We start from the raw sequence: 24561 nt of genomic DNA, 5'->3' as shown, positions 1-24561 counted from the left end.
CAGTACTGCAAACATCTATAAATATGACCAAGCTTTACTTTCAGAGAACAGTAATAAAATGTTCCTGTGAAATGTCATTAGCCATCCTTCAGTGGCCTGGCTCTGCATTGGCATTTTTAAATGATCCAGGGATTTGCCATCACCTTTGCCTTTGCCTCTGAAGGGAAAAGAAATTGAATGACAGTTCAATGGGGACAGCGATCTACACAGCATATTTTTAAAGGCAGGCCAGGTAAGATGTATTGACTTTGCAAACTGGTGGCAGAGACAGATGAGTCAGAGACAACAGGTGTGAATGGACTGGGGCCAGATAGCCGGGCTACCTATGTACACTGGATTTGAGCACATACTTACAGTAAGAACGGCGGCAATGGGAATGGCTGCATTCATGAAGACTGAAAAGCAAGAAGTCAGTGTTAACAACATGCACACAATCAGTGTTGTAGCCATGGTAAGCATGGTAAGTCTAGTGCCTAGTGGAGGGTTTAGGTTACTTAGTTCTTTTCATTCATATTTTTGTGGAGGAAACAGGGTCTCAATGACTAAAAATGTTCATTTACTATCTTCAATACCAATCAATGGCAACTACCATATGTTCTCTAGGGCCTGACCACTCCCAGGGAGAAACTATACCATCATTAAAGGGCACCCAGGGTGGCTGTACAAGATGAGGAAATGAAATCCAGGGGAAGCGTTCGGTTGGACATGAAAAGCACTTATAAGTCGACCTTGTTAGGGTAATTGGCCTGGTATGTCCATGGTGACATTTTCAAATATTCAAATGGATTTCTGTGAAAACATTAAGCTCCAGTGTGATATCTGTGATCAGTCACATGGGCATGAGAGCCAAACTACTGTTTATTTTCCAGAAGAAGAAAACCCTTGTTTTCCTTCGACAGAGCTGATGTTGTCAGACCTATGGATGGACTGAAGCTGTGCTGTAGTGTAATCTATCGCTTAGAGCCCAGGCTCAGCTGTTTGGAGAGTGGAGCTCTGTGTAAGAGGCTGTATCTGTAATGGCTGTGCATGGGGAGTTCTCTGGGCTTACTGGAGATAGAGGTGTAGAGGGCAAAGGCCCGCAGGCTTGTCAGCTCCTTCTGGCGAGTCTCCTCTATGCTGTCGCAGAAGATATGCTCCCAGGCGTACAGCTTCAAAAGCTTGATCCCCCGGAGCAGCTCATTGGTCTTCTTCAGGCGTTCACTTGAGTACTCCTGTCAAAGAAGAGCACAGACACACACACATGTATACATGCATCATCATCAAAGTCAAAAGTCAAAGTCAAAGTCAACTTTATTGTCAATTCTCCAATATGCACAGGACGTACGGAGGATTGAAACTGTGTTTCTCTCAGGCCCACGGTAACAATACAACAGTTAGACGTAACAGTGACACTGAGAGACAAGAACAAGAATTTTCACAGATACACAATAAACACAAATGGCTCAATAACACAGACATGAATAAAATGTGTGACATTAGAGACAGAACAAGCTACAAATATTTACAGCAAGGGCATCAAGGCACATGGTAGGTTTAGAAATATTAAAAAATATAAATATAAATATAAATTCCACAGGATATGATGTAGACTGTTATATAAGTAAAGTGACTGTGCAGATCTGTGTGAGTTTGTGTGTGGTTAATGTTGGGAGTAGGAATGGGTGGAGAATAGTCCAGGCTTCAGTATGGGGGGGGGGGGGGGGGGTTCAAATCATCATCATAAACAAGAAGCTAGTGATGTAAGCCTTCATTTTTGGGCCCCTTTCAGTCTCAGGGGTGGCATTACTCTTAATTATTGCCATGTACAGGAATCATATGGTTAAATCAAATTTTACACAAGTCATTTTTGGGACTGATATGCTGTTTCCCTGGAACATCACATAGTCTGTGGCTTGAGTCCAGTATTCTGGCCGCCAGGCACTTTCATATCCTATGATCCAGGTTTGAAAGAAGGGCAGGGCATTCAACGTGGACAAGGAGCCAATGTACTCACTAAAGTGCTTTTCTGTGCTTGGGAGAGTTTGGTGGCCACGAAGTACTGCACAGGGGCCAGGACTGCAATGACGGTGGCTCCAATCAAGGCACTTATTCCCAGGAGGTAGTAGAGCAGGATCACTCCAATGATGATCTGGAACAACATGCACAGCAGAACAAGTCATCTAGCACATCTAATGAACAAGCTTCTCTCAGCTACATGTGTTCACAGCAGACGGGCTATGAGCAGAGCAGCACTGGGTGACACAAAATGGATAGCTTCTGTTTTTAGAGCGTGTCTGGAATATAGAAGCTCACTGTGGCTTTTATACCGTGATGTAGGTTATGGCATTGATATCCCTGAACATAATAAAAGATAATGCAAATTTAATGTCCCATTTATATGCACTAGAGAAAAAGGGAGATAGCTGACAGACCCCCTGTGGAATATGTATTTCTAGAGAAGAAGCAGGAAGGATAGGATAAGAGTTCAGAGATGAACTACAGGAAAGAGGAAAATTCGGGGAAAATTACCATCAAAATTGAGATACCTGAGGTGAACTAGAGTAGAGACCTAGTTATCAAAGGTGAACTACAGTCGAGAGTGAGATATCAGGGGCAAACTATAGGAAAGTCTACTGTGAAAGAGTGCAACAGTTAAAGGTAGAATTACAGTAGAGTGTGGACATCCAACTTTCCTGTGGTTCACACTTGAACCATTACACTCTCTTCCAGCTGATCCTCCTGCAGTTCACCCCTGAACTCTTATACAGCAGCCTGCAGCACTTTGGCCGAGGCTCCACACTCAGAGGGAGATGATGGTGAAGATGATGAATCATTAATGCTACAGCTGCTTCCCCTGCCTCCCCTCAAACACCTACTCTTATCCTACTGTGGCATCTCAACCACTTATTCCTGATATTCCCAATAAGCCTTTGGCCATCAGCGGTGGAGAAACACTAACTGGGCCTCCTTTCAACAGCCTCCCACCCACCACACTGTATCACAGCCCACCGCTGGAGCACTGTGGGCCCCACGGTGTCATTATGAAATGCTGACTAATCCTGACATGTGAGATGAACGGTCTATTTCAGCACCATTAAACAGGGCTGGGAATCGCTTCTCAAATAATTGCCAGTGTGACAGAAAGCATGGCCGGTAGAGATGGGAGTGCACAGCACACAAAATAAGCACAATTGTACTGTCAGTTCAATGTCCTCAGATCCACACTCACAGTGAATAAAGTAGATAATGGAATAAAATTACACAGGAGTATTAAAATGCAATATGTTAGCAAATCAGCTGCTCAGACATTTTGTTTAATTAACTGTTATAATATTAAAGCAAGCATTTCCCATCTTTCTTTTTGCAGGGTAGGTAGAGATTTTAAGCAGTACATTTACTAATCAATATTTCAGACAAAAAGCAAAAAAAACCTACGAGAGAACTGCAGTGGCTGTATTATGCATGCAGTTGAGCAAGCTTAACAAGTATGAATATACTCTGTGCATCTGTGATGTCTTACTTGAAATGGCATGGCCCACAGGTTTGGGCACAGGAAGAAGAACCACATAAGCTGGTTGGTGTCTATGGCCACCAGGTTGCAGATCTGTCCCACAGTCATCTCCCCCATGGACAAGTTGGAGGTGCACAGTCGCATGATCTTATTGTAGATTTTTGTCTGGAGGAGGAGGCAGACAATTAATTAACTCTGCACAGAAAGCCTTGGACTGGATTCTGTAGTCATCCCACCTTTCCCACCAATATGGCAGGAAAAGAGGAACTAGAATCAGAACCTGGATCTCTTCCTGACACAAGTACTGACACTATCACATTGCCAAAAATGTCCTCTTACAAAAAGGGATTACCAACTGAGTCCCATTAACATTACCTGTGTGCTAGGGCAGGTGTGATTTTAAGAATAAAATCAAATGAGATTCATGTGCACAAACATTTTGTATCATGATAATGGCAATTAACACTTTCTATTTCAGCAACAGCAAGAGAAAGGGTCCAGGCTGTGGTAACCAACAGGCAACTGTTCTAAAATACGGCAGCTGGGAAATCCAACCTCCCTAATGAGACACTGGACTCAAATCCTGCAAAAACTAGACAGTACACAAGTCTCATTTACCTGGATGGCCCCTCTCAAGTTAATCCCCGTCTCAATGGCCACGTAGTAGGAGGCCTGGAGGAAGGTCCGCTGCAGGAGCAGGGCGAAGAAGAGCAGGACAGCCAGGACATATGCATTGGCCAGGAACTCCTGGGAGGAGATGAAGTAGATGCCCAGGAGCTTTACCTGTAACACAGGAAATGCAGTCATTGACTGACCAATCAGCTCAGACTGCAGGCACCACCTGCTGTGCACTGTCTGGACATCAAGGTCATTCCCCAAGTGGAGCATGCTGCTCTTAAAACTCTGCTCTGAAAGATAAAACTTCCTTCTCTCTTTCTTTCATCCCCAAAGTGTCTTACTGCAAATTCTGACTTTGCCTTCTGACGTTGCAAGCAACTAAACATTAAGCAAATTAGGCACATGGTGGATGTTCCTGCTTGTGTTAGTCAGGGAGTAGGGAGCCTCAGGGACTAACTATGAGAAATGAGTGCACCACACTGTAGCCCTGGCCATGACATCTGCATGAGTAGTCTGTAACCTCAGAAGGGCTCTGAACCCCCATAACCACTTAGCAGAAAAAAGTTAATTTTAATGATACTACATATTTCAGGTGAAATGCATTTTTCTCTGTTTAATGCCTGAATACTATGAACTAGTCAATTATCAGAGACACAAAAGTGTTATTGGCTTTTTTGATGCAATGATTCATTTCAAGTAATGTGTATTAATAAGAACATGTATTAATAAAAACATAAGAACATATTATGACAAGAATAAAAACACCCTGTGGACTTGTACACTAACAAAATACTCTGTGAATATTTGCTTTTGACAAAATGATTAAATAGGTTGCATTACTTCAGGCTGTTGGGAAAACAGGTGCTTGAATTTCAACAGATTCAATTAGCATATGATACTTGTGCCTTTGTGTACCACTATATATATATATATATATATATATATATATATATATATATATATATATACATATGGAAATATGAAGCATAGAGTTTTTTTGTATATATCTGTTTTATAGCTGCTTCTACTGATGAAAATCATGCTGAAAATATAATAGGCAATCTGCTATTATGAATCATTTACCAGAGGGTCCTCTCCCTGAAAGTTCTCAATCCTTTTATAATTCATGTTTTTGTCAGTTTGGGGACTATGAATAATTGCTTCAGCCCTGCAATGAGAACAGCTTCATTCTGGGTTATGTGGTAACAAACTTAAGAAGCTGCATATTATGAGCACTTTATTCAAATATTCTCTCATTTGTTTCCTATCTTTGGCAAAATTAATTTTCGAAATTCTTTTTTTTTCAGGCATCATTGTTGCAATTTTTACCAAGACTTTCTGATAAAATGTTTCTGGTCATGTAAGCATATAGGTACTGCTTCTTAAACAGATGATATTTACAGAATTCTGGAGATTTCTAAATTTTACAAAATGCCCCTGACACAACCAAAAATCAAAAGTGTGACATTTAACCCCAAGATGAAAAGCTAGTCTTGTTTAAGGAAGACTGTTTTCTTATGCATGTTTCAAAATACCAGATATGAATAGCAGAGTAAACTGAAACCCCCAACTGCCAGCCATTGATCTTGTAAATATTTAATCAGTCTGAAATGACGACCTCACCTTGAAAGGCAGGCCGATTGTTTTACAATAAATATCAGGTTATAAAGGCACCTTCACCTCATTTAGCTGTTAAACAACTAACTGGCAGACTACATCAAATGTCACTTATGTAAATGTATTTGATCCCTGAAAAAAATAGATGAATTAATTTTGGGGGTGGAATCCCAAAGATCTGAAAGAGAGAAGACAATATGGAAGAACGAACTCAGAGAAAGATGTGCTCTGTGTTCATGAACAGTTACAGTTGTGACCATTCCTGATGCCCAAGCCCAGACGATGAATCACGATGTGCTCTGAATCAGTTGTTCAATATTGTCTTCTCTTTGTATTTCACAATACAATGCTCTGTGGCCATGAATGAAAGGCAGTTCCCTGCTGTGGTCCTGCCTGGTTTGACCACACCCAGACAGTGCATACCGGAGGCTGGATGGTCCGGTTCTCCTTGCTGATGTGGTGGACTATCCCGGAGATGCAGAGTGGCCCCGCAAAGCCCAGCAGGTCGGCCATAAAGCGGAAGGTGATGCTGAGGATGAGCGGCCGGCCAAAGGCGTGGCGCAGGGCCCGCCAGATCCACTTGGGCCCCTGTGGCTGGGTCGAGCCCTTTTTCTGCCCGGAAAGCAGAGGAGGGGAGAGGATCAGATCCCAGGACATATGCATTGCCCTTGTCAATGTGCAGGTCATATGACCAACCCTGCCCTCAGCTGATGGGACTGAAAGCTGCTGAGTGATCACTTCCAGCTACTGCGTTGCCTAATGAGGTAGAATTCAACCTGCAGGGCCCATTCAGTCACAAAGTCACTGGGAGGCCCATTGGTCTGTCTGAGCTGAGCGCTGCTCCTACAGTTTGCGGTAAATTACCCCTCTCATTAAAGTTCAGCGTTATTTTCCTACGCAGCACTCAGAAACCTGTGGAAATGTCACACAGCAAATACTGCAGCTCCGACTGAGTTTTTTTTCAAGTCTATAGTCTAAAATGAGAAGGGACCTCAGGATGTCTTGCTCTATGGCTATGAGTCATGGACTATCACAGCTGCTGCTGCCAACAGACTAGATGGCTGCTATACCAGGCTGCTAAGAACAGTGGTCAACATTAGAGTTGATGGTACGCATCACATCTCAAATGAAGACCTCTATGGTGAGCTACCACGTCTCACTGACACGATCAGATGGAGAAGGATAAGTTTGCAGGAAACTGCTTTCGCAGCAAAGATGAAGTAGTGAGCGACCTCTTCTTCTCAATCCCTACCCAAGGAACCAGAGGACAAGGGAGACCAGCATACGACTACATTGACCAACTAAAGCAGGACACAGAGCTTAACAGCGTCAAGGAGATCCAAAGCATTATGTGCAATGTGCCGCCTGGAGGACAATCATTGATCGAGTCCAGAGGATGGCTCAATCAAAGTAAAACTAAGTCTCAATACTACAATATGAAATAGGATGAAGCAGCTGTCATTTCAAGACTAGCAGTGTACTCAGCATATAAATAAAACGAGAATAATGCAATTTTACAATACAGGCAAAGAACACATTTTCAGCCTTCCCAGCCAGCATGTGGAGCTGTCACAGTGTCATCCTGACCGGGTTTACATGCTGGCCTATGCCACTGACTTCCTAATCTTGGTCAAATAATGCATAATTCATAATCCAAAGCAACATCTGGTGTCCCCGGTTAAACTCCCACGCAGCACAGCTCCCGAGGGACGCGACTGCTGCTGTGGGGGGGAAATGCCACACAGACTCTGATGTAACAAGCCTCCCACAACACAGCGAGAGGGGCGCCGTGTGTACTGCATCTACCTGCTCTTCAACAGGGCCTCCTCATGCTACAGCCATGGCCTGGTCCCCGCCCTGTTTCCCACGAAAGGGGGAGTTCCTTCACCCTGGTCATGGTGTTGGTGGGGTGCATGTGTGTGTGTGTGTGTGTGTGTGTGTGTGTGTGTGGGTCAAAGTTCATCACGTTCACAGTCAGATGGGGGATGGCTCTGTGTCTACAGGGCGGAAGGGGGCGGACGCGATGACGCGCTGGACACGTAGGCTGAGCTCGCAGTGCAGTGGAAAATCTTCAACTCTTGAACCTCTGCTCCACCCCCTCCACACACACTGTATGTCTTACTGAGAATCGGCAGCTTCTCACTCGCCTTTCACAAAGGCTCAGTGCAGAGAGGTCAGTGACCCCCTGAGCAGGCTGGGAAGAGGCCAATGGGATATTCCGCACTATCCTTTAGCACTGCGGAAGTCCTTTGAATGCAGGGTTAGATTAGTTCAGTAGAAGGAAGAGCTTATCGTGCCAAGCCAGAGCTCCAAGAAGGGCCATATTCACCGAGGGCATGCTGCATTATATTTTACACATAATTTTGGAAAATTCCAGTGCTACATTGCACAGAGCCAGCTTTATGACATTGACTGGATGGTAAAACAATTTATCATTATCAATCTTAATCTTTTTATTTCCACAATTAACATTTAACTATTGTATTATGAGGTCTGCCACCATGTAATGATTGCTCAAAATCAAACCCAAACTTTACCTTCTGTGCTTCAAAGGCCCTGCGCAGCCGCAGATAGTTGGTGAGGGCGCGCATAGCAATGGGCAGTTTGCCGATGACCTTGAGGTCAATGGGCCGTCTGTGGGCAGAGGTGATGAAGGTGTTCATCCACCAGTAGGTGCCTTTGGAGAGCAGGTTGACAAAGGGCTGCAAGAAGCGCACGCCCAGGTCCTGCAGATCTTCAGGAGGCTTCACCTCTGTGGGGTGTTGGAAACACACATAGCGCTGCAAGAAAAGGCCACCCATCACACCGGCACATGGCGGAGGGAGAAAGAAAGAAAGAGAGAGAGAGACAAATATATAGACAAAGATATCACTCATACGCTCGCACACATACATGGTGACATACTCATATACACACAACCACATACATGGTCACATACACATGCAAACACACCCATATGCTCACACACAGTTACATACACACATATTTGTGCAGACAGACAGATATTGACACAGACACACACACACACACGCACACACACACAAAAAGACAAACACGTATACAGACATGAAATGTGTATACACAAATACTACACACACACATTGAAACAAGCATGTCTGCATACACACATTATATGCACATATAAATGGACACATGTACATGTGGCCATAGAGCACAAAAAGCACACTTGTCCAATCAGCAGTCTGCACCACCCTATGGCACAAATTTGGTGATTTAGAGAAAAGGAGTTGGAGAACAGACACCCATTTGACAGACCCCCAGTTACCATGAAAGCAACTGGTCTGGGACCTTGATAGATTCCACATAGCATGATAATACAAAAACATCAATTCAGTGAAAAGAACTCTAGCACTCCATAAGAGGATTGTGGTGCACCATACAAATTCTCAAAAGGCAGTCATGACCATGCAGAGCAAGTGGTTTTATGTGTCTCTGAGGGAAAAGACACAAGAGCCATTTTATGAATGCATAGTGCGTCAGATTAACCACAAATCTGGGCACGATTCAGCACTTTGCTTCAGGGTTATGAATGTCCACTATTGTGTACACAAACTGAGGCTTGTCAGATGACCTCTTGGCAGCGTCACCTTTTCAGCTCATTGAAATTGGAAACCATTTGGCAGCGTAACCTTTCCATACAAATGCACACTCACACTGCTGTGCTTTACTGCCTTTTCAGAGAGGTCACCCCCAGCTCAGCAAACTATGATTATCTTCTGCAAAGACGATGGCATGTGTTGAACATGATTGTTTGCTCTTGACAGCTGGTGGTTATCTCCTTGGCTCTTTCTGACATAAATACTGCCATTGCATGCTACTGCTTTTGCTCAACCCACCCCTGTGGCCTTTGAGCAAACCATTGTGTGATCTGAGAGGAATAGAGTAATCCCTATGGCAATGGAGTAGCTATTCTCTGCAATAAGCACAAGACTTTTAAAAACACACATTTTGTCAAACTTTTGAGGCAGTTAACCGTACCCACTTTTCAAAATGTTTTCACATGTCATCACGTAATCTGGTTGCAGGAGTAATGGCAGAGTGAGCAAATACAGAGAGGAGATCAAAGAGAGGTGAAAGAGAATGAATAACCTTTGGTCATAAAATATATCAATATAAAAGCAAAGAATGAAGAGATCAACATGAGTCTGTGCTGAAACACAGGTTTGAAGTTCCAGCATGCTCTATACATTAGAAGGTTTTTGCTCAGAATGTATGATGCATTTTAGACGATTACTGTATACAAGTTATATAATGATTATGAGTGGGCAGAACAGTATAGCTAAAACATAACTTGCTCTAACACTTTTCGGTGCCATTCACCAGCCCTGCTTGATGGAGCTCAAGATAATCATTTTTGTATAAATGCAGCATGTTAATAATGACGGCACTACCCACCCAGTGCTTTGTGAGACTACAGTGGCTGAGAGCTGACTCACACACTCACACACACACACGCACACACACTCACACACAGGCATGCTCACATGGTTTACTGTGCTCCCCCCATTGTTTGAATGTGACTAATAAGGATTAACACAGAGTGCTATATTCCCATGGAAGTGTATATTTATCATTCAGAGAGAATAAGTCCACAGGGGTAGTGTGACACAGATAAGCGATTCTAAATGCACATCATAACCAACATAAACACGTGCACTGGGAAATCTCTTTCAGGGAAACCGTTAATAAGTATGATTGCTGATAATGGGTTACATAATTACCATGTAACTGGACTTCATTTAAAATGGTAGATCCAGTGATAGCTACCTGAGATAATGTAAAAACCGTACAGTGGATGGAAATGAAGCAGTCAAGAGTTAGGAGTAGTAGGGTATAAATGAAACACCACAAATGTTATGTCTGCTAATCACAATGCACATGGCATCCTGACTAAGAACCTGGTTTTGTGATCCAGTAGTGGTGGGTTCCATTCCCTGACAGGGTGCTGCAAATGTACCCTTGAGCAAGATGCTTAACCTAGAATGCTTCAATAAATATCCGACAGCACAAATGCATAATATGTAAAAATATGGGCTATGTACATAAACAATGACCCTGCAACTTTCAGAGGAGCAAGGGTCAGTCTATAACAGTAACGGCGTCATCTTGGGAAGATGAGGTTACTCTCTCCCTTCCTGCAAATGATTACACAATGGAAACTATAGCACGTGTAAATAACCTCTAGACATGCTGCTATTTTTACTGTGAGAAGAGAAGCTTTGTTAAAGGTCAGCAATAAGAGTCTCATGGACACAGTGTCTAGCAGCAGTGAAGGAGGCAGGGAGTGCTGACATGTCAGTTAATCAAACATCGGGATGACATGTCCCACTTGCAGTGAACAACCTGAGAGAGAAATTCAGCAAAACCCACCATCTGCAGCTCTTGGTTAAACTCCAAAACATTGATCAAACATTTGTGAAAGTATGAACACAGGTAGAGGAAGAATGAAACATTTACTTAAATCCATTGGGGTTTGCTTTTGTGTGAATGCCTCATGCTCCTCAGATTAGGCCCGAATCCCAGTGTTTCCCCCAGAAAATATCTGTGCCAGGGGGCCTTTGTAGCAAATTGACCCACTTTTGATGCAGAGAAAAAATGTGTCTGCAATTTGATTTTGAATTGGCTGAAATTGCCTGTCATTCAAAGGAAGCTTCACCTGATTATTCTTCATCATACATCTGCTCACTCAATAAAATCACATCAAGATTCCCATTTCTAACCTCCACCCCACTCCCTCAATCAGTATCCTGCCCATCCTTGGGGTGCACAGGACCTGTCACATGTCTCATGGATTGAGTGAGCAGTGTTTGCAAATCCAAAGGGCCAATGCAATACATTTGTGATAAAGCCACCCTCTTCTGCTGCATTCACTGCTTCCCTTGTGTAGGTGACAGTACTGTCACATGTCCTTTGATATGGGGTCTAGGCATGCATAAGACAGATAACACAGTCCTCCTGCACTTCAAACAGCATTGTGATATTGCACAGTCAGCATTGTGCTGCACATGGGAAGGGAGTGGAGGGAGGATAGGTGATGTGGACGTTCAGCGTGGAGGATCAGAAGTCTGTGTTGAGACATTTTCTTCAAATCAACAGAAATTCTCTCGAGTTCAGATCCTACACATTGCTGTCTAGTTGCTAGCACCAGCTTTATATTTATAGCATGTAAATGATGCTTTCACACAGGGAAGTGCAGAAATTAGGAAAGCGTGAGTCTGTCGTCTTTGAGCATGAGGGCGGCAGGTGTGGTTCTGATGACTCCAAGGTGCCAGCACATCGCACCCACAGACACACAGCCACTCCATCTTCATTAACACCATCATCTGGTTCAGATCAGGGCCTCATTCAAGGCATATAAATGACAGCTAATAAAATCACATCGCACAGCCTGCCTGCTAATTCAGTAAGCACACCCATCACATCCCTGCAATAAATGACAATCTGCAATGAAAGGTTTGAGACATGGACATGGAGCTCCAGCAGAAACGGCTCCAAGGAAAATGAGGACAGGTGCTGTGAGTGTGGCCTGAGCCCGATAGGAGGGAAGTGTCTCTCTCTCTCACTCAGATCATGAATTTTAGCCACATCCAGTAGCAACCACTGTTGGGCCAAGCCTGCCCACAAATCACTGGATATACAGCCACAGCACGCGGCAGGATAAACGACTTCAGAAAAAAAAATAAAAACATGGGATTACCTCTAGGGAGCAGAGCTGCAACTCAGCCATCAGTCACTGACCATCCAAACATTGTAATCATGTTCGGCTTTACATCAATCCTCTTTCAGTTTGATGTTCCGGTTGCTGACCTGTGTATAAATGTACCTTGCTCTAACTGCGCCCTGCCCTTGATCGTTTGAGCCTGTTTCAATTATGTTGCCTAATGCATCAATGAAAATTTCAGACTGTGAGGTTACAGTGTGTGTGATGGACACTCAATGTATTGTATGATATGATGCTTCTGCACCAGACTGCACCAGTTTCAGCTGTAAATGTGAAATGCCACTATTGTGGTAGCATGCGTAAAAGAATGTGAAATCATATTAGATCATTTTTTCTTGAACGCTAAAGATCTCCAAATACAGTGTAATTGATTGCTAAGAGCCACATGCTCATGACTGAGACTGACCACAAGAAGACTACACAGAGTTATCCACTGCAATCAGATACTCAGGTTAGACATGGATGGTAGAAATATGCACATTTCAGATAAATAGTTACAAAACCAGACCATGGTACTGTCCTGTCTCTACATAGCGCAGGTCTGAATGATGCCATCATAACGTTAGATGACAGACTGCATCGAGAAACAGAGAGTGGACTGAGTCAAGTAATTTCAGCTCCACTGTTGCGGAATAATATGGTCCTCTTCTGCAAAGGCAGGATAAAGGCCAGGATATTGCTTTTTGTTCATAAACAAAATGAGATATATCTTTGCAGTCATTAGATAAGCTTCACTCCAGTTCATGCTCTTCAAGAGAAGAGGGAGGAACGTGCCTGCACTTCATCTACTCCACTGACAACAGTACGGTGCCAATGAACATACACACACACACATACACACACACACACACACATATACACATACACACACACACACATACACATGTACACACACACACACACACACACACACATACACATGTACGTACACACACACACACACACACACATACACACACACACACACACACACACACACACACACACACACATACACACGCACACGCACACACGTACACACACACACACACACACACACACACACAGCTGTCCCCCCTGCCCGGTGCTCACCCTGCCCAGGATGACGTTGACCTCCACAGCCAGCAGCAGGCCATACAGCAGGACCAGCAGCCCGGTGATACAGAAGCGCAGCTGTCCCAGTCCCACACCATGCTCATTGTACTTGGCAAACTTGATGGTTTTTGTAACGAAGGCTAGGACCCAGTAGATGAGTAGGGCTAAGCAGAGGCAAGCAAGTGGAAACTACTGTCACAGGGAGGCTACATCCATCAGGGAGAATGTTTTCCCATCTATCTGAGCCTTTTCCCCAGAGGGGATATTCATTGCCAAAGTACAAGACCAATATCATTACATGTATAGGCCATCAGATACTACATTGGTACATGATTACTTCCACATCTTTAAAACACTCATGTGTTTATGAGATAATGATTTTTGTGTGGTTTTCAGAGCTGGCTCCTGCCTAAATGTGGAACATTATTGTAGCATTTGTGATTGGTTTCTTTCTTCCAAACACCTATGAAACATCCAGATTCATCTATTCATATGACGGGGAGTCTCTGTGCCTCTTTGGATGGGCAAGAGATTCTGTTGTCCTCACTGGGAGCAATGCCCTGGTTTATTTGTAGCCTGCATTTAATCCAATATGAATTATTCTTAGTTAATATAATTTCAGTTTGCCACAAGTGCACTGTGTATCCTGAGCGCTTACTGTGATGTAAACACTCCAGCATGGAAACACAATGAATTAATGACTCGTGCAGTGTAAAAAGAGCAGGAAAGCTCCTCAGTATTAGAGCTGAGGAGCTGAACAGTGATCAGGGAAGGCAGGAGTAATTGCAGATGAAGAAACACCACTGGGCGGAGCAGTCACGTTGGTGGAGACCACTCTCAGTGCATACATTGCCCATGCTTACAGTCGTGTGTTTCCTCAACCGTTTCATGGGACTTAAATGTTCACAAATAACAAGCAATTAGAGAAACATTTGTCAGGTCTCTAACCCAACAGCACAGCCTGCAATTTTCTGAAAATGAAAATTGTTCCTTTTCATTAAAGGACATTTAACAGGACTCAAAACATTCACAAATAACAAGCAATTAGAGTGGCATAGGCTACCTAATGGCAATTTTCTGAAAACTGAAATTATTCCTCCTCATCAAAAGGAACAGTACAAAAACAGCTCTGATTAGTACAACAATAACATTAACAATTATAAAATGTAACTGTCAAGGAGATACTGTTGATTTTAAAGTGAAGGGTGACCTACCCAGCAGGAGCTTGGGGAAATTGGAGGTCTCAATGTTGTGGTAGTAGACAATGGAGGTGATAGCTGCCATGAAGGCCAGGGCCGCAGGCATGTAGAGATGCAAGTGTAGGGACTGGGTGAACCTGGACACAGAGAAAGAGCTGGTTAGCATACATACACACATACACTCACGTTCCCATACACCCACCCACACACACTACCTCTCTCACACACACACTCACACACACACAAAATGTTTTTTAATTTGCTTTTTGGGAAAAACAAAGAAAAAATGGCAACTCCACAATGCCAGTCTGTATCAATTTCAGTCAATTTGTGTGGAAAATCCCAACCTGGAAGCTCTGATAGGGATTTATTTGATTAGAATCTCAAACCTATTTTTGATTGTACAGCAATCATTAACAAGTGTTTCCATTTCCATAAGAATTACCCATTAGCAGCTGCATAATTTTGTATGTGATTGCATGCAATTACTCTGGCTTTGAGTGCTTCACATGAAATAATTTAAATAATAATGGAAAAAAAAACAACTATGCTGGTTTTAAGTTAAAATCCAATCGCTGATCTCTGCTATAATCAAAATGATTAAATGTAACCATCTCTGTAAAAATCATATATTTCATGCGAAGTGCACAATGATAATGCCTCCCACAGCAGACACAGCAAAGCGAAAGGAATTTGTGGCTGATTCATTCTTTCTAGAACTGGCAAGCTTGTTAATCACAAGAAATAGGTTCAGGGCCATTATCATTTAGAAGGTACATTTCCTGCTTCACATAAAGGCATCTCACTACTGGCCATTGAAAATAACCTCTCTGCAGCACCACAGACATGATTACATTTATAGCAAAAATAATCTTAACAGAAAGGGAAGGCACAACTCTAGCCTATTCTTAATGATTAGATGTCTAAATAAATATTGGTAGGTGACTTATGGGTAGTAATGTGTGACCATATTGTATGGGAGCTTTAGGCTTCGCCTGTAGCTCCCTCCCTCCTAACACGTTTGTACTGTGCTGTGAGTGAGTCATCTGCTACATGGATCAGAACTGTGCGGAACTACAGGTGTATGGGGACAAGTGAGAGAGGGACGCTGGGGAAAAAATCCCACCTTCAGTCTTCTGTGTGTGAAAATGTAATCCAGCATGAGGCAATAGTGTACATAGGCCTAAAGCAATGAGGGCGTGAATAATACTCTGCAATCCTGATGAACACCACAGTAGTTCTGACCAGTTGACAGCAGGTGAAGAGGGCTCTTTTTTTGTAAAGTTTGTACTAAATACTTGCCAATAAAACACATTGGAGTTGCTGGTGTGACACCTTCGATCCGCCATCATCGAGCCTGCTTAGTCTGTCGGATTGGATGGTGTATTAACCACGTTAATAAATGATAATGGATTTTTGGACACCCCTGTCTGAGCTGAGATGCTCTGTCATGCAGAAATACAGTGGATGAATCACTGGATTGACATCTCATGTGTGGCAATGCTGCACAACTGCATCTGTGGGTTCCCTCCTTGCAGCTCCACCAGCTAGCACACTGACTGTATCTTCAACAACAGTCTACAACAAGCTCCTTCCTATGAGTGGATGCATAGGATCAGGACCTGAGGATCCTAGTTAGTGCTGCCTGTGGAAAAATCAGTTAAATGTTGGAAACTGACGGCTGTACTTACACTGCACTATGTTACACTACGTTTGCTTAGCAAACGCTCTCATCCATTGGATATTATCCAGTGTACAATTTTTACATGTTATCCATGTACACACCTGGAAATTTACTACAGCTGTTTGTGTTAATAACATTGCTCAAGGGTTCAATATACTCTGATGAATAAGGTAGCTTTTTAGAAGTTTTATGGACTGGGCTGTTAATTGCCATCTTCAGGAACTGCATCATTCACGAACCTTTTATTTAGCAGTACTACCAAGTACTTCATGTTTTATCACTTTAATTACTGCAAACAAACTGTGCTGCCTAAGAAAAAAATTGGAGATTTTGGAATAACTTCACTCTAATGGTTTTTTATGTGAAGTGCAAAAAGCTGGCAAAGGTAATGCCTCCAAACTAGAAGTAATTACGTGTGAAGGAGTCAGCTGCTGATGGATGATTGTTGGTAAGAATTTAGCCCTCCCCATTTCCAACTCATAAGCCTTTATCACTTCAAACACATCTGCAGCAAAATAGGCATTAAAGTTAGTCTGAATCTGTCATCAAACTGGTCCTCTTTTGGCAGCCCTCTGACCACACCCACCCGTCTGAAACAATGCCCTCGGCAATCTCGCACACCAAGACGAAGAGGAGGACGAAGGTCAGAATCCAGCGCAGGTTGTGTCCAGGGAAGTGCAACCAGGTGCTGTGGTGGATGTGAACCTTAGAGCTCTGGCTGCCCCACCCTGTGGACACAGACAGGGGGTGCTATAGAGCAGCAACTGCATCAGAGGAAGGAAAACCTTTTTGCTGTGCCTGATGTCAATCAATGACCACACATCCCAATGCTGTGCATCACACAGACACATGTTACAACAATAATTTGTAAACTCCAATCAGGACAAGCAGTAATAGCTTGGCTGGAAGCAGCCTCTCTATTTTGAAATGCCTATCACTGCTCCTAGACATCGCTCAGCCAACTTGATGTAAATTATAGCACTTGCCACATTCCCCGGTGTAATCTGCTGAAGTAGCCTGTTTGAACAGTTAATAATAGTTTCTCACATCTGGCCTATAACACCATCAACTAAATACACTTCCACTCCTGGACAGCACTCCGTGGCAGCACCTGACTGCTCTGAAGGCCAGGTTCTAAGATCAGATGTGAACATGAGACACTGGTTACTTTCACACAGTGTCTGTTAAAAAGGCCTCAAATCTTTTAACTCTAATGTTGGTGTTGCTAACAATCCCAATGTTGAGCAGAGAACATCTACAGCATGGTCTAAAAAGCAGAGGAGCAGAAATATGACTCCACAGAAGAGGATAGCTCCAACCCCTGCTCTGCAAATTCCGTTATAAAGGTCATGTATGTTTGTCAGAAATAAAAGACGCTTCCTTCACCCTGGGCTCAGGAAGTGTGTGTCACTCATACTTAACTCAGATCAGATCTCAAAATGCTAATAGATTAGCCACTAGTTAGCGTGCTGTTCAGCACCCCACAGAAGTTTATCTCTCTGACATACAGAACAGATATGCATTGAAAAGAACCAGAGTGCTATGTACCTGCACATACAAGATACTGTAGCATTGTTTTATCAGGCAGAGCAGTAAAGGACAGAAATTTATCACAATTTCAATTTAGCAAACCCCATCTCCTGCTGCTGGAATGCAATACACAACAACATTATTGTCATCACAGCATCCACCCCTGAGAGTTCTCTTGCTATTCAACTCAGAATCTGCTTCAGATGTGACTTAAATTCTGCAAAATGCAGCATGCCAGAGAAACACGCTGGCTGGGTGCCAGAAAGATAGTGAGAGAGGATGGCCAGCAGTTTCACCTTAAACCCTGCATGCACTCCAGCAGGACCTACTGGTGCCTGTGGGGTCACAGCGGGACTCACCGATGAAGAGGATGGGGAAGGTGATGAAGAGCAGAAACACGTGTGGCACAACAGTGAGTGCATCCAGGAAGCAGCCGTTGTTGAGCACCCCACGGTCCACATTGTAGGCAGCCGAGTTGTTTTCGTTGCCACAAAACGCCAAGGACATGGTGGAGCTGGGACTCTGTGCCGGCCAAGGGGATGGAGAGGAACGGAGCGGTAAAGGTGGGTGGGGAGGGGAAGAGGGAGGGAGGGGAGGACAAAAAATAAAGACAAGCACAGAGCACTGTCCTTAGAACATGTCACTCCAGAGAGGACAATGCTGGCAGGGTCCTAATCCAGATAGGCGTGGGGCTCATGCTATGTGGGTAAAACATCCTCTTTACATTGTTGCCTTGACGATGCCACTGGTATGGGGGGAAGGGTGCCGGGGAGAGAAACGGTCACAGTCCGATGAGAAGGCAGCTGCTCTCCCTCCTCTCCTGTGGTCTAAGCAGCTTTTCCAGCCGTGAGGAATGCCTGCATCGCACAGCCCTGCAGCAGCTCACAGTCATCCTTTTTTAACTGCGCCGTCTGAACGCCAGGACACACAGATAGACAAGCATGCACACACACAAATGTACAGTCGCACACAGTCCCAGGTGTGCAGTCTATTCCAATCCTTGCAAACAGGATTTCAGGGTTGACCTTGGGCGAAGGTGGTGGAGGAGAGAAGAAGCTCTCTGCTCTGGTTCATCGATACCAGCGCGTCCTTGCCGGCAAGCAGCTGGGCAGGCAGCAGGCGTGGGAGTCCTGCTGGAGGTGGCTGAGAGAGAGATGAGCGTCTGCTCAACTGTGGGTATGAGGCTGCAGAGACTGCACTCACACGTCACAAAGAGGTACGTGCAGAGCATGTGGAATGACTGCAACTAGACGTGGGACTCTTAAGGAAATCTTCAGGAACTGCATTATTTGATATCCCCTCTGATTAGCTGATGCCACAATTTGAAAAACATCAGCGGGGAGAAAACCCCCTCCCCTACAAAACAACTAAATGACTGTGGTGCACAGAAATAAATGAAGGGCCATCATGTTCCTGGGAGCTCGTTCCCACGGCTTTGACAGACTGGGACCGAGGTCGTTTGAGATCCTGGTACATTGTGATTTATACCGAGATATTAATAGTGTGTGTCTACATACCAATGGACTCTATACAGTCTGTCTTCGGTGTCAGTCAATCTTTGGTGTCATGCACATGAGAATGAGGTACGTAAGCTTACTGCCTCCTGGCTGGTGCTGCTGTCAGGTGCAATACACCGCGGTGCACAGGGAAAGTCAGAACTGGGACACGTTTCAAAAGGTGAGAAAAATGAGAGCGGCTGCTATTGTGGATCAGACACGTGTTGGAAATGTCAAGCACAGATGAGCAGCTGCGAGACCAGACACGCTGGCATAAGCGATGGGATCAGTTAGGAGTGAGGCATGTGTGGATTGCAGCTCCACCCCCTCACTTCCTGTCTGATGATGAGCACCATCTCACATTAAACTCATGAATGGGGTAATGCAGTAACAGTGTCCTGCCCTCAGGTACTGCATTTCTAATTCTTCAAGGCACATGTTCGTTGTGTTTGATGGATGTCAGTAAATTGGCTTCTACGTAGAGCAGGGGTAGACGAAAGTGGTCTTCAGGGTGTCACAAATGGTCCTGGTTAATGTTCCCTCCAGGCTTTGACAATTCAATGTGGATCAGCTATTATGTTATATGAACACAGGTCACTCTGAATGGTCTGATGCTGAGGGCCTTGAACAAATGGTCACCTATTTAGCAGAGCAATTAATCCGATTATGTTATTAAGAACTTGTTTGGAAAAAAAAAAAAGGAAACATCTCTGGCGCTCCATGACCTGGAATTCCCCCCCAACAGTGAATATTTATACATGTTGGCCACTCTAATAATATGTGGAGACCAAGATTTGGGATCACTGCCTATGAATTAGAGTCCAGGCTCTCATTTTCAAATTAAAGCAACCTGACTGTTATGGCCATCACTAGAATAACCTTAAACTGAGAACAGTGGCCATATTGTAAAGTTCTTTAAAGCCTGACATTTTTAAAATGTTTTTAGACAAGGGTGAGATTCAGTGAATATTACAATTAATTTGCTCTTAGCCAACTTTTTGTACATAGCCTCCATATTTTTTTTATTCTGGTGGATATTTAAAGAAGCTATTTATCTGAAAAACCTCACTAAACTGTACAGTGGCAGTGCCCAAACTTGAACCTGCAACCAACCTGAACCTCCTCTTTGTCACACTGCTGCTCCAACATCACAGGAGTTTGGTGCACATTATGTGTACATCAGATGAGTGTGTACCAGGCAGTGCAGTGTTCCCAGTGTTGCCAGTCACTGTGGTGATGCTGGTGGAGGCAAGGAGGGCTGATGCGAGGTCCGTCTCTTTGAGATGCCCCCTTGCATTGCAGTAGAATTTCCCAGCCAATCCACTAATGATGTGGTTGTCCATCAACAATCCCTCCCTCCATTATGCACACAGGCACACATGTGTAAACACACAAACACTCACGTACACATATAGATATCACAAACACACGCAGCTAACAGTATAATAATAGTAATAATGCCCAGGATAAAAGGTCTATGACCACAGCTACACTATGAGATTACCCTGCTAGTTTTCAGTCACCCACCTTGTAAGGGGAGACACCTCCCCACTGCTATGCTTTTACATTGGACAATGATCCTTCATTGCCTTCATCTTTATCATTGCCATACATCTTAGCCGGACTGCATCCGAGGTAGGTTATAAAAAAATGCATTCACATTACTTTTTCACTCTGAATTATAAATGCACAATGGGTGCGATTCGATCTGGTGAAGACCTGGTGAGGACCATGTGTCTCTGCAGTCATGGGGAGGAAAGCAGCCTTGGAAGCAGCGCTGAGGAAAGGCCTTGACGTTAACTTGGTTTTGATTTTACTTATTTAATGACCCACGTGCACAACGCTCGACCTTCGCATATATAACATTATCTGACACAAGGTCCCATCCCAATAGGAACTCTTCAGTGCCCTGAGGCAATGCATGCTCGCCGCTGTAAAGAAACAGCGCAATCACAGTTCCCGTTTGATGCTTTCTAAAGATGTTTTTATTATTATTACAACATAACGGTTTGCAAAAGTTGCGATGAATGGAAAACACACCATAAATGAAATTGAAAAAAAAAAAAACGTTTCTTTAGAATTACTGAAAGGCGCGATACACACGTGTGTATGTGTAGCGCCTTTTGGCAATTCTTCAAATATTTAATTCTTCTATTTGCATATGCACATATATACATATAGGCCTATGTATTATACGCCCTAGGGTCTCGCCCTTTATTCACGGTGGTATTCTCGTTAGTGTACAAATTTACGTGTAAAATATGTCAAATGTGATTAAATTTGAATTCTTAAGATATTTGAAAAAGAATTCAAAATCAACCATCCACACGCAGAATAAAAAGTGAATTCTGATAACTTGCATGATAAATTACTGCTTATGATTATTTCCTGTACTTACAAACACAGGCAATTATGTTAGTGGAAACACAGATAACCACAGACACATTGAATATTGTCCTGTGACTACAGACTACAGACTATCTATCTAACATGTGTAATAAATAAACGGTTAAACCTAAGGCACCTACCGGTTTGTATCGTGGTAGCATCTTGATTCACAGTCGTTTGGTATTTCCACAGTCACCTTCATGAACTATTTGGGCGTCTGTGTAGACTTTCCTCAAATGCGAAGGTGATGTTACGCGCAGCAAGAAGTGTTTCGCATTGTTTTCCGTCGTACTTAGTGAACAGCAATGACCGATGCAATTCTAACAGTAATGCCTTCTGTGGGATTCGATCCCAAAATCTTCACACCCCAAAACCAATTACATTGGTACAAGCCGTCATTCTATAAATCGCCGTTAATATGGTTTCCTTTGCGAACGCATCCTTTTGTTCAGAACGCAAATACACAGGCACTCGCGCACACAAAAAACAGTTGAGCAACCAGGAATAATTGATGGCTCCTTGAGTAAAAGGTCCTCCCAGTTTTCTCTTGGTGGAACTAGCCAAGGTTCTGAAATTAGCCCATCGAAATTGGGTTTGAGGAAGAAAGCAAACGACCTACTTTGCTTTTTCGACGGTAACAAGAGCCTCGCGGCTTACCGTTCGATGTAACACATGATGAAAAGTGGTCACGTATGCAACTACAATCTAACGCTAGCTCATTTTCGGTGCCTGGTATTCGCGATTATATAATCATATAAAACAATAGACGTATGTTCACATTGAACACATTGATTCCGAATTGATATCTATATTCAATCATTTCGTCTATAGGATATTCAGCCGAATCTCACAAGGTCGACTTCGAATGGTTTTCGTTGATTTTAACGCTGAACATTTGCCCGCCAAGCAGACTTTGCAATACAAATCTAAAAACAGACCTATCTGATTTTGTGATGTCTAAAATGACGAAGTAGAATCATTAAAAAAAAAACCTCACCTAACAAAATACGGTGATTCTAATATACTACATTTTAACTACATAACCTATAATATAATAGTATTTGGGGAGCACGGTACATGTACTTGTACATGTAGGCTACATGTACAGTCGCCAATTGGATTTTCAGCGAATTAATATACATTTTATACGTTCACACCAACATTCAATTCATATTGCACGAGAACATAAAATATTGTTTATCTTGGCAATTGGAGTTTTCACATTACGAAAACTGCAAGTATGAATAACAGAAGATCATCACTGCCCTCTATAGTTGAAGCCATTGCAAGACAAAGAATAATACTCAGATCGGCACCGTTTTCAGACGAACCCGTGTGCAAACTTAGCAGGACTCTACTCCTAAAAGGTCCATAGTATACAATTAGTATACGCACATTCACCTGCCTCCAGCCAAACGCCCTAGACAGGAAAACATAATTAATGCGCCAAGGGGGCTTTAGAGTAGGCCAACGGGTCAAGGATCGACACTTCGGAAGCAAAAATCATTTCCCCTTTAATCCCGGAACAGCACACTTTTTGTCACTCGTGAGCAATTCATATGGTATTACATTAAGGCTGAACGCACTTAATATACTTGTGAAGAGCTGAGAAATTTTTTTTATGGATTATTAAAGTTTAAAAGTGCTGCACACTCTTACCTCCTGTAAACACTCGGTTTGTTTTTAAATCTTTAACAGATCATTAATTGTCCAAAATTCCACACTGAACGTCGTCCTTGTGTCATTAAAAAAGGTTACAAATAGCGTATTTAAAATACAAAATTTAAAATAAAACGAGACACCTGTTTTGTAAGGTACAAAACAGCAGCAGTCACAAATGAAAATACAGACTCCCTAATAGCAGCACTATTTCTATTCTATTCTAATGGCACCTGAGCATAACACCACAGGCAAACTGAACTAAATATCCTACTTTGAGGTTCCGACTCACAAACGCAAGCACGCACACAGACACAAGCATTGACGCTCACTTTACATATATTCCGGACTACAAAGAAGTCGCTGGCTAGAGAAATCGAAGACAACTGCACATTTTTTGTCTGGGTAAATCTTTATTGATCCTGAGAATGCACTAATTAAGCCCTTTGCCACTGGGAATCAATACTATATCGGAATGTGTAAACCAGCAATAGGGCAGCAATAAAAATCAGCACAAAAGGACAACTACAAGAATTCCGCAAGGGGATATTCGCAGCCTGTCTTGAATGGTCTTTTACAGGTCTCCAAAATACACTGAGAACCTGATCTGATCTAATAGAAGAGTGCTTAAGACTGTAGTTGGCCAATCACAAAGAAACATTCTCAGCTGAATGGATTACAAAAGAAATTGGAAATGTAGAATTCTAGCATTAGTATCCTGGTTTCTTTTAAAGATGATACTCGTTAGTGTTGAGCAAAAATGGCAAATTTCAAATTACAAAGACTTTTGTAATAATACCTTTATATGATATTCGCAACATATGCAAAAAAGATGACGGCGCTATTACAGTGACGTGACTCCTCCCTATTGACGCTCATTAATTTTGGCAAGACAATAAACAGCACACTGTAGGCTACAAGCATTCCTGCCAGGTAGCAATACAAACCAGTTACGACAGCAGGTGAGCCATTTTCTTGGAGTTGAGCCTCAAAAACTTTCCCAATTCAACACGAATGTGCAACGAAATTTACTTCAATTTTTACAAAGTTTATCTTCATCAAAT

The 24561-nt window shown here is 43.1% G+C and overlaps 1 protein-coding gene across 4 annotated transcripts in view; it reads right to left on the bottom strand.

Moving 5' to 3' along the window:
- The window catches only part of abcc8 (ATP-binding cassette, sub-family C (CFTR/MRP), member 8), a 49722-nt gene extending 27315 nt beyond the window's left edge, over window positions 1-22407 (bottom strand). For all 4 annotated transcript variants that reach the window (XM_036534865.1, XM_036534867.1, XM_036534868.1 and 1 more), the window contains exons 1-12: window positions 21979-22407; window positions 18314-18476; window positions 17011-17152; window positions 14756-14877; window positions 13539-13705; window positions 8263-8505; window positions 6149-6337; window positions 4109-4273; window positions 3500-3655; window positions 1994-2128; window positions 1049-1211; window positions 355-395 (exon numbers count right to left, since the gene is read on the bottom strand). In XM_036534865.1, the coding sequence (XP_036390758.1) occupies window positions 355-395; window positions 1049-1211; window positions 1994-2128; window positions 3500-3655; window positions 4109-4273; window positions 6149-6337; window positions 8263-8505; window positions 13539-13705; window positions 14756-14877; window positions 17011-17152; window positions 18314-18476; window positions 21979-21999 (1707 nt within the window). In that variant the 5' untranslated portion in view covers window positions 22000-22407. The remainder of the gene's footprint in view (window positions 1-354; window positions 396-1048; window positions 1212-1993; window positions 2129-3499; window positions 3656-4108; window positions 4274-6148; window positions 6338-8262; window positions 8506-13538; window positions 13706-14755; window positions 14878-17010; window positions 17153-18313; window positions 18477-21978) is intronic.
- Between the last annotated feature and the right edge of the window lie 2154 nt (window positions 22408-24561).

The sequence above is a fragment of the Megalops cyprinoides genome, chromosome 8 (genome assembly GCF_013368585.1).
Source record: "Megalops cyprinoides isolate fMegCyp1 chromosome 8, fMegCyp1.pri, whole genome shotgun sequence".
NCBI classification, from domain to species: Eukaryota; Metazoa; Chordata; class Actinopteri; order Elopiformes; family Megalopidae; genus Megalops; species Megalops cyprinoides.
Note: the sequence above shows the minus strand (reverse complement) of the source record. Positions and strands in the feature narration are given on the sequence as shown.